Source organism: Phaseolus vulgaris, chromosome 8 (genome assembly GCF_000499845.2).
Source record: "Phaseolus vulgaris cultivar G19833 chromosome 8, P. vulgaris v2.0, whole genome shotgun sequence".
Taxonomy (NCBI): Eukaryota; Viridiplantae; Streptophyta; class Magnoliopsida; order Fabales; family Fabaceae; genus Phaseolus; species Phaseolus vulgaris.
The window spans coordinates 51830300-51841690 of NC_023752.2; the positions used below are offsets into that span (position 1 = coordinate 51830300).

Genomic DNA, 11391 nt, shown 5'->3' on the forward strand with positions numbered 1-11391 from the left:
CGTTAACAAATTTCATCCTCACTCTTTTGCCCTATGGTACACGTAAAATTAGAAATTATTGTTTTCGCCTTTTTTGTCCAAAATAACAAATTATTCCCATGCTTGCTAAAGTTTTTCCTGTAAAGGCTTTGCACAAAATCTATGAGATACATTTAACATGATTTTCTTGAAAACTATAATTATCTCATGCATATAAAATATATATATATAATTAATTAATCAATGCTACTGAGTAATTTAATAAGTATTGTGACAACAAAATTCTTGAATATTTTATGTATGAATATAATTATGTCCATAAAAAATAAAAAACAAATAAGTAAAACACTCCACGAATACATGTACCTTTTGAATATCACTAATAAAGTTGAGGTTGTTATTTACACAATCACCCAAATATTTATGAATCAACACTATAAATCTTTCCTCGTTTCTCTTATTCTCCACATCAACAATTATATAAGCAACCACATAGATGTGGTTGTTTGCATCACGTACAATATCAAATAACAATTATCTCCCAAAATATCCCTTCCAAAAACACTCATCTAACCCAAAAAATGGTCTACAACATGTCTTTATACCGTTTTTTTAACAAGCATCCAAACAAAAACATAATATTTCAAAGAGCCACGAATTTTCATATGATAATGCACTTTATTTAGGGCAAATCTTCTTGCACTTCCATAGATGAAGGGAAATGAAAATTTTACCATCTTCTTCATTGAGCACCTCTCTTCCACTTCTCAGTCGCAGCAAACCCCACCTCCAAATTCCACTACTGCAGCAACTCCCCACCTCCAACGCCACTGTCCTAGTTTCCTCCCGTCCAGTGCCACTGCCACAACACTTCCCAAGTCCAGTGTCACCACCGTACCAACCCTTCACTGTCTAAGAAAAAAAAAAATTGTATTCCAAATTGCACAATTCGAAATACATTTTTTTTATTCTTAATTACACAATATTTTGAATTTCACAATTCGATATTTTGAATTACACAATTCAAAATATAAAAATAATTTAGTATTCTGAATTGCACAATTTAGAATACAATTTTATTTTAGTATTTTAAATTGCATATTCCATAATACAAATTAATGGATTTAATGTATTTCAAATTGTAAAATTCAGAATATAATCGAATCCAGAATATAAATTTGTATTTTAAATTGTACAATTCAAAATGAAAATTTTATATTTTAAATTTTACAATTGTAAAATTTTCTAGATATTAGAATTAGGAATATAAAATTTGCATTCCCAATTATAAAATTTGGAATGAGAAATTTTTAAAATATGGGGTTGCTAGAAGAACTATGGATGTTGAGGAAGAATTTGCCCTTTATATAACATGCTGAACCATGATTATTAAAACTTTATTAGCATAGTCATATACAAGCCCGTATTGCTTATTGTAGCTATCATCTATTTTTTGTCTTTGCTTCTTTCGTTTCTCTAAATCCTTTTATTCTTCGACAAAAGCAAATAAATTCTCTTCTAAGGTAATAAAAAACCTTAGTACCAGTTAGAATAGGGGAATCTTTAACTGATCCTCAATCTTATCAACAAACCACTTCTTAGTTGCTTGTTTGATTCTAATGTCGTTCCTGACAGTATAAAGCTTCAATCTTTTGCTATGCAATGAACAGAGAAAAAAAAAAGAATAAATTTTAAACAATGTCTCTCACAAATAGTTATCAACAACATTCAACGAAACCAACCATCCAATAAACATTTACATGGGAGAAAGACAAGAATGAATTCCACCAACCTTCAAAAGGAAACCAATTTGCATTCTTCCACAAAATAAATTTCTTCCAACAAATTTCTTTAAAATATTATTTTTCAACAATGATTCTCTCAAACGCGTCCATTTTTTTTTATATCAAATTGTCCAATCAATGAAATCAACCACTTTTAATTTTAAAATAATAAAATAATAAATTTATTTTTTTACTAAACAAACTAAAAAACCACATGTTACAACAGGAGAAAGATAACTACCAAATACCTGTCATATATGCAATCATTTTACTATTACTAACATCTTGCTAACATGTAAATGAATTAAATAATCAAGAACCCAATTGAGTCATATACAAACCTATAAAAAACGACTACTATTCATTTCACAAATAAGACTTATCCAACTTAAACACTAATAATGCAGTAATATAAAAGAAAGGTAAGTGACAAAACAAAGCAAGATATATTTTGAACATCAGATTATCATCTTCTGTAGTATATTTCTTTCTCTGACTATGTCAAAGGAGAGCCTCCGAATGTAAATGAACAGCCATTTTTTGCGTCCTTGTTATATAGTAGTCAGAGAGAACGAGAGATGATAATTGACCTTTTATCATGCTTTAACGATTGCGGTACAAAAAAAAACACATGGTCAAGAGTCTTTTAATTTAACAGAATTCTTAGCAGTGCGTTCCATTTCTAGATATTACCATCAGAATGGATAAAAAGGAACAGAAAATCTCCTGAAATATTGAAATATTTTCAACAAAATGAAGCATATAACTAAATTTTTATATAATGACAATGCCGATGTGTTCTCCACTTCTACTACATTAGCAAAAGTACATATCATACGGCTTCTGATGCAGGGGAACGAATTGTACAGAAAATGCAGGATCCTAAAAGGTTTTTGCTTTGTTGCTAATGCACATCACTGGGCTCTACCTTCCTCTGTAGAAAAAAAGATCCCAGTATGACAGCAATACCAGTGATGGCTATAGTGAAAATAAGGCGTTTAGTTGAAAAGTCATTCTGTGGCCTTCTTCTAGCACCTTGCTCTCCCTCAGCTTCCCTCACATTCCTTCATACAAGACATAAGAAATGGATTAATTGTAAGCAAGACACATCTTGTGAAGCATGAAAAAGGATAGAAATAAATCATTACATCAACGATATGCAGAGAGGGTGGCGTATCATGATTCTTACATAAGAAATTTAACTCCAACACAAACACTTCTTGAAACATTTATTAAAATAATGAAATCAACTTCAAATGTTGATGTACTCTCATGTAATTGACTTGTAAATGACTTAAATACGTATTTATGCTATCTACTTTGTCCCAATAGTAGAATATTTTATCCACTGTTACTTGGGAATGTGGACCGTGTTAGAACAGTGTGTTTTTGATGGATTTTTGCTACTCCCCTATAAATGACCTAAATATGGTTTTAGTCTCTATAAATAACCGGATTTTGTTAAAAGTTACATAGCTCTTTTGCTACCAAAAACAAAATAAAAAATTCATCATTATGGATGAAAAAGTTAAGTTTTTTTATTAGGGACCAAGACCACACTTAAACTATGTAAATATACATCTTAGCACTCATCTATAACTATATTTAAAAAGGGGATAGGTCGTTTTGGTGTACACATTTTGTATATCTTAGTTTACCCCTACAACTACCACTAATATTTTTCTCCCTAAATCTTATTTACATTTTCTAAATCATTTACATCTTCTAATAGCCACAACACATCACAAACTACCAACTATTTATTATGTAACGACCATTATTGTTTTCTTTTATACTTTTAGAAAATATAGTGTCACATAGTTCCTCTTTTGCACTAGTCTAAACTAATATAGTTACAACAGCAGCAACAGAATATTTATACTAACAAATATTAATGGGGAAATTATGATAATTGCTGCTAATATGCAATGAAAATTGACAAAGTGAATATCTGCAGATTGTAATATATCATTATGTAGCTCAGGCTTACAGCTAAAAGCCCCCTCCTAAGTAAAGGAGCCGAGAGAATAATGCAAATAGTGAAATAATTTAACATAAAATCCTGACTAAATAATCTTATTGTGCAACAAGCAAAAGCAACAAGAGTATTGTACTTTTCAAGAACCAACTCTCCAGAAAAGCTTTAACTGTTTGGCGAAAGCACCAGAATGATTTCATATCCTCGTGCATGATTTTTCTATAGCTAAGAGCATGGGCAATGTATAGCACCACCTTACCTTGTGCTAAAATTTAAGGCATTTTAAAAGAGTAGGGTGAAGATGATAAACTTCTGGACAGCATAGTTCTATCGGTTATATACCCTATGATGGGAATGCCAAAGAAAGCAAAAGAGATAAGGCCTTTTTTTTATGTTTCAGAGAGATCACACATGACCAGTTCAATGCAAGTTCATGAGATCCGACTACTTTGTACCAAGAGCCCAAAAGGGGAAGGCTGTTTGATAACAAGTAGATTGAGAGAGATGCCGGACATAAAAATGACAATAACATGACCACAAAGAACCAAGTACTTCCACAGGCTAAATAAGAACTCAAACACCTAGAACAGGACAAGAAGACGTGTGGTGGGCAAAATGGGACAGATGGCATAGCATGGAAGGAAGTCTGATAGTATGCATGACAGTGCCTCTGAGGGATGGTTCATGACAGGATATGCACTGGAACTTGATTGTTTTTAGCCCAAAATCTCATGAGCTAGTTTGCCATGTCATGAACCAACATTCACAGACATTTATGTTATTCGGTGAAAGCACAAGAACGATTTTATATTTAATAATAGTATATTTGGATACAGAGCTTTAAGGGAATAATTCACTTTTATAGAGAATTTAAAATATTTTTTTTGGATAAAATATTTTAAAATAATTGAAATTTGGGAATTTATGAGAATAATATGAATACTTAAAATAGAGAATTTCAAATATCACATTAAAATTAATAGTTCTTTATACTCTCTTTTTTATCAAATTTTTGTCTCTTCTCTTTATATTCCTTTTTCGTCTAAGCCTCGATCAAGATAACTTCAAGCAGATTTAGGTCAAGATGTTGTCGGCTCGGTCGAGGTTGTCTTCACCTCTGAGGTTGTGGCATCGTCCCATGACCTTGGTAAGGGTGTGTCGCCATTATTGAGGTCCAAGCGTTGTCAACTTGACATCGTTTTTAGACTGATGTTGGCAAAGTTTCTTTCATGTTAAAGTCAAACCCTTATTATTCGATTGACATCACTAAGTTTTTTTTTTTTGTGTTGATATAGGTCAATGGTATTTTCTTCATCAACATCAACATCGATTTTTTGCTTGAGGTCAAACATGAGGATTTTGGTTGGCATCAAGTAAGATTATTTTAGTGTTAGTCAGGGCTGTTTTTCAACCAACAATGATCAAAAAGTAGGACAAGGTTATTTCTCAACCAACATTAATTAGGGTTACCTAGACCAACATTGGCTAAGCTATTTTTCAGTTAATGTTAGTCAGGTTTTTGTTTGATGCTGATGAAACTATGTTTCGGCTGATGTAAGTCAAAGTGTTTTAGTGGACATGATAAGGATTATTTTTCGATTGTCATTGTTAGGATTATTTTCATGTAGGGCAGGGCTACTTCTCAATAGACATCATCAATCAAGGTTTTCTCAACCAAAGTCGATAGTTACTTTTTGGTGGATGTCAATCAATATGTAGTGGTTATTCTTTATCGATGTCTACAAGGACTTGTAATTGGAATACCCTATCCAAACACAAGGTCAGGGGGTTCAATTTCTATCTATATGAAATGTTTTGGACCAACTTAACTTAGCTTAAACTCTTGGGTGGGAGGTTCCATATTGATTTTACATCTCATCCATTCATGCAAGATTCCATTGGGCTTTTATACATGAATAATGCCCACTCTACCTATATCTAACGTTCAACTTAATCATGAATGGGGTAGCAAGGAAAAAATTCATGACCACTTGATCATAGAGATACTGGTTGGTACCATTTCAAGGACCAATACTCCTTACAACTTAACATGTTGAATGAAGACTCAAGACTGGGTTTTGTGTCTGCTGCATAGAAGTAATCAAACCTACAGTGTAAGTTGAAGCTTGAAATGGAACAGTTGCACAAGCATTAACTCTACTAATAACAGGGTCCTGCCAAACAGCGCAATCGCGCACTTAATACTTGCCCATGTGGCACAAAATTTGACACAAGTAGAAGACAATTGGGATACACAACCATTCCTTAATACTTGGAATGGATGATAAGAAGTAAAGACTGGAAATAAAAAAGTGCAGAAATGAATGCATAGTGAAAAATAAATATGCATACTATAATGAGATTGCTGAATTTTGGTCTATGAAAAATAAGCTACAATCCTACAACTGTGAACAAAATTAGAGATTAATTAGAGATTGTGTTCACAAAAATAATGTAATTTCCAACCTTGAAGAGCCCACAGAACTATCCTGGATGATGCCAGTGCACCGAGCTTCATGGCTGAATCTTTCACGAAGTCTAACATATTTGTTACAAAGGTGACAAAGTTCTGTTCGATTCCCACATACTTCCTGAAAGGTACAAATATCAAACTGATAGAGCAAAAGTATTTGACATCTTCTCAACTTGAAAGTTCTTTATAAACCCTACCTGATGCTCAGCCAGATCAATTGCTGGCAATGGAAACTCACAGAACTCACAAGTGACAATCCTTTGAGGGCAATTTTCACCTTTATGGATATCTAAAATATCACGCTCCATTGCCTCACTGCATAATGAACAAGAAACCTGCACCAATCCATCTCTTAGTTTAGAACTAAAATAAAAGTGGATTTTAAATCTGACTTTAAGACTATTACAGTTTGCCAAGGAGCCTGGGTTCCAGGGAGGTGGTACACATATAGCCAGTTATGATGGACAAATATGATACATGTATTAGATAAAATACATATTTGACATTTTCAATAGAACTGTTTTTAAAATATAAAGAAGATACAGAGGATAACATACAACCTCCATTTGTGGTTCATAGACAGACAACCCTTCCATGTTTCTATCTTATCCGTGCTTCTATGTCTCATATTATACAGTTTAGATTTTCATAGCTTTTTCTTAAAGGCTTGGATACTTCATTCATATGTATCAATGAAGTATCTAAAGGCGTTAGTATCAGTTGCGTTTAGAAAATGCAAGTGTTGGTACCCGACTATTTCATTGTTTATCAAGGATGATGTTAGCCCTAACACATCCAGTGAGCTAGTATTCCAGATTTCATTATTCTTCAATTTTCTTCCTTTAATGATATAATGGGTTTTTTCATTAAAGTCTCTCATCATACCAAATAAGATTTGCAAAAAATATAGATTTAAGCATCCACAACCATGTATCATACAATAACCATGATACAATCAATTGATAAAATACTTTTGCATGCTACCGCAAATTTTTATCTTCTTTACATGACACCTCATTAACCACAAAAAGGAGAGGATGAAGTTATAATCTCTGAAATAAGCGGAAAATAAAAAACCATGAACAAAACTACTTTAAGAATTTTATATCCCCATTGATGAAACCTTCTCTTTACCAACTGCATCCAAATAAATTATCAAATATCCAGCAGTTCATCCTTCCAGGAAAATCATACATAAATCCAAACAATCCATGTGTTTATGAATTAATTTTTAACTGACCAGTGTGGTTAAGTCCAATTCAATTTTAGGATGGTTGATGAAGTATCAAAAATATCCATTAGATATCCTGCAGTTAAATCTTCTTAGCATGCCTTCAATGATTCCATGTTTTCCAACCAATAAAGAGCATTCTTTCATCTGATTATTCTGGTAAGAGGACTTCTAGATGTTTTCTTGTGAATGTTTCTTACTCAAGAAACTATGACGGCTCTTCTTTGTTCTTAATGTCCTCCTAATAGAATTTAGGAAGTTACAGAATTGGTTAGAGACTGATTATAGAATTAGTAAGTTGTTATAGTTGGAATAGCCTTGTAGAAGGAAAGGCATTCAGATCAGTTAGCATTTGGGAACTAAGCATTTGCTCTGTTATAGTCTTGAAGAAAGGGGAAACCCATGAAAACAATCACCTCATTTGATTCATTCTTTTATAGATAGTAATTCAATAAACATTAATATTTTTTTCTGTTTTTTGTTAGCTTTTACTGAGAACCCGTTTTGGGGTTTGGGTTCTAATTGTTTCTTCCTGAAGCTTGCAAGAACTTTAGGTGTCAATGCATATGTTGCGGTGTTTCAAAACCCAAGAACCCTCACTTCATTTTAATTATATTCTCCCACAAGATTATAACACACTGCCTGTGTTTTCATCTATGCAAGATGTAGAAACAAAATACACTAAATGAGATTGACAATTTTTGAAATAAAAGCATTTCCAATTTTCTACTCTTGTCAATTTCCAATTACACAAAATGATTCCAAGTCCATGAATTTCGTATACATTCCACACAATTGAACCTAGGAAAACAAGCAAATAACATGGAACTTCACATACCGGTGCATGGGTGTTTAAATAATGATCCTCCTCGTTTTTTCTAGGAACCATATCACCACAAATTTTGCATTTTTCAAGTTTCCGAGAGCAATGAGCATAATGCAAGTCAATATTTGCAACAGGGACAGCCCGATCACTGAAACCATATCATTAATATAATATAAAGAAATAAACATCATGCATAAAAATAAATCAACGCTTCCATTTACCAAACAAATAATCCCAATTTCCCACGATTTTATTTATTATTACAATTTGATATAAAGCATTTAAACAAAATAAGCTATTGTTTTCTCAAAACGAAGAACCCGAACCTACAACTAACTTTTACATTATCCAAAATCATTATACAAAATTCGAGGCGTATTACCAGTGAGTGCATACACTGGTGTCTTGATCCGGAACAGCTTCCATCGCCGAAGACTGAAACAATCTGGAGAAAGAAGAAAGAGATGGAGATTCGGATTATACAAGTATTGGGAGAATTAGGTTTGGGACAATTTCGGATTCTGGCTAAACAAGGTTTGGTGGATCCTAGATTCCGATGTCTGGTGAATGGATTTTTGGTTGGGATAACTTTTTGGGAGCCTTGGTCGAATCGATGATTGAAGACTTTAAGTCATAAATAAATGGCGTGGTGGATACAGCATTGCTCTTTGTTTACCGTACGCGCCATTCATGTGAGGAACACCCATGTGATCCATCCACCGATGTTCGTCAAATTGGGCCACTTTCGTTTGGGCTACTATTTTCATACTATTACTTTTTGGACCCCCAACTTTTGAACCTGCACAATTGGACAAAATGACTGAATTGCCCTGTCTGCTTCTCCCTCACTGCACCCCACCATCGTTGCCGCCACAACTGCGACCATTGTTGCACCATCACCGTTGCAGAAGAAGAAGAGTAAAAAAAATCTCGTTCTAGAAAACTCTTTCTAGAACACATTTAATGGGTTCTGAAAAATTCATTCTAAAAAATCATTAAGAAGATAATATATATATTCCACGAAATTTGTTATACATTTAATGTGTTTTGGAAAACTCATTTTAGAAAATGCATTATAAAAGGTTTTGAAAAACTCATTTTATTTTGAAAAATTTGTTTTATAAACTTTTTTCCATAACGTATTCTAGAATGTATTCATAAATTTATTTTAAAAAATGTGTTTTGACAAATTTGTAGAAAAGATAATCAGGAAATCAGTTTAAAAAAATGTAAAATAGTAATTTGAAAAATTATTGGAGTGCAATGTAGAAAAATGGGGTCCAGTAAGTAAAAAAGTACTACAAGAAAAGTGAGAGACATTATTAGTGTCCTCAAATCTTATACAATTGAGACACAAAATTAAATATTAATTATAGTGTGGACAAAGACACTAAAATCATTAAAAAAAAATTGTGTCCGTCCCCACTAATTCATTAGCAACTTTTGGATTAGTGTCAACTTCTAATAGAACACTAAACTCACTCTAAGTATTATTTAGTGTCCTCCTTTTACTTTTTGTGTGAGTTTTTTGGGGGCTAATATTATTATTTCTTGTAGTGAAATATTTTTTAACTCTAACTAGTAGTTGACTTTTTCTTCCTATACTTCTAAAATTTCTAAATGTACAATTTATTTTTAAAAAAATTGGAGTTTTTGTGAGTTTCATTTCATTTTGAACTTCCTCCCATCATTCTCAATTATGCATTGTTTGGATGTGAAATGGATTTGAGAGAGTGTCTTTTAAGCAAAAATATAAGAAAAGTGAGAAGAAATTTTATGAAAGTTTGTGAGTGACGTGATGGATGTAATTGAAATTTTAATTTTTTTTATTTGATAAAAAAGAAATTAAAAAAAAATAATGTAAAAAATATTTTTTTAAATGTAAACAAAATTAAAAAAAAATATTTTTAAAAATAAATAAATTATTATAAATTTTAATATACAAAAAATTATATTTTAAAATGATAATAAAATAATTTAAATTTTAATATCAAATAAAGGAATTTAATTCAATATATTATTAAAATAAAATATTAATATTTATTTATTATTTTAATATTTGTTTTAAGTATTTATTTACAAAATATAATTATTAATAAAAGTAAATTATATTATAAAGATTAATCTATTAAAAACATTAATCTATTATATATTTTATATTAGTCTTAATTAGTCTTTTAGAAACTATTTTAAAATCTAAAATATTAGTAGCTAAAAACTTGGTAACTAATTTAAATACAAATTTAAAAACCATTTTATAAATTTTTAATCAATAATAGAAACCATTTTAGAAAATAATAATTTTTAATTCTTTAAAATAGTATCTAATTTAGTCAATATATGATTAATTATTTTTTATTTTTAAATTTGGTTGTTATTTAATAATTTTCTTGTTGTGATAATATGAATTAAGTAAATTTTAACTTTAAACCATTTTTTTTTATCTTAAAACTGTTAATCGCTAATTGAAAAATACATATAATATACACTAGAATAAAAGAAAAAAAATGAGAAGTAAAAGGCTAATCAATTGTATAAAATAAAATAAAAGAACCCTTATAATGGTAATCAACAAGAAGAAATGTTACACATATATCTTTTCACATACTATATATTATATATTATTCTTTATATTGTTTATATTTTTTTAAATGATAAAATATTGTATGTAATGGGATTATTTATTGATTTTTTTTCATTTTGTTTCACAATTCTAATAAGTAAAAATACATAAAAAAATATTTGAAAGAATGTGTTCTAAAACTTTCTTTTATTCTTTAAAATTGAATTCATATAAGAAGAATGCACTTCCATCTACTCAAGTGAGATAAACTTTTGAAGAATGCATTCTTATATATTCATATTAAAGTTTTGGAGTTTCCCATGATACCAACTTTAGAATATGAGACATCATCCTTAAACTTTTCTTAAAATAGTGGCTTAGGAGACCCATCCCACACTCTTCTCAATCTCTGTGCTTTGTATCATTTATTTGATGATTGACACTTGTCTCTATCTTTAACTTTTACAACTTTTAGGGCATAGAATACACTCTTACACTGCTTAATTATTTCCTTGGCGTGCTTCCATGCCCTTGATTTTCGCCTAATTATTCTCCAA

General features: G+C 30.9%; 1 protein-coding gene across 1 annotated transcript; it reads right to left on the reverse strand.

Annotated features, from left to right (window-relative positions):
• Positions 1-2395: 2395 nt before the first annotated feature.
• Positions 2396-9120, reverse strand: LOC137825662 (uncharacterized). The gene is made up of 5 exons (XM_068631389.1): positions 8654-9120; positions 8284-8419; positions 6412-6549; positions 6208-6332; positions 2396-2827 (listed from the first exon to the last, which is right to left on the reverse strand). Exons 1-5 carry the CDS (start codon positions 8695-8697, stop codon positions 2668-2670), a joined length of 603 nt encoding a protein of 200 aa, XP_068487490.1. The 5' UTR covers positions 8698-9120; the 3' UTR covers positions 2396-2667.
• Positions 9121-11391: the final 2271 nt, after the last annotated feature.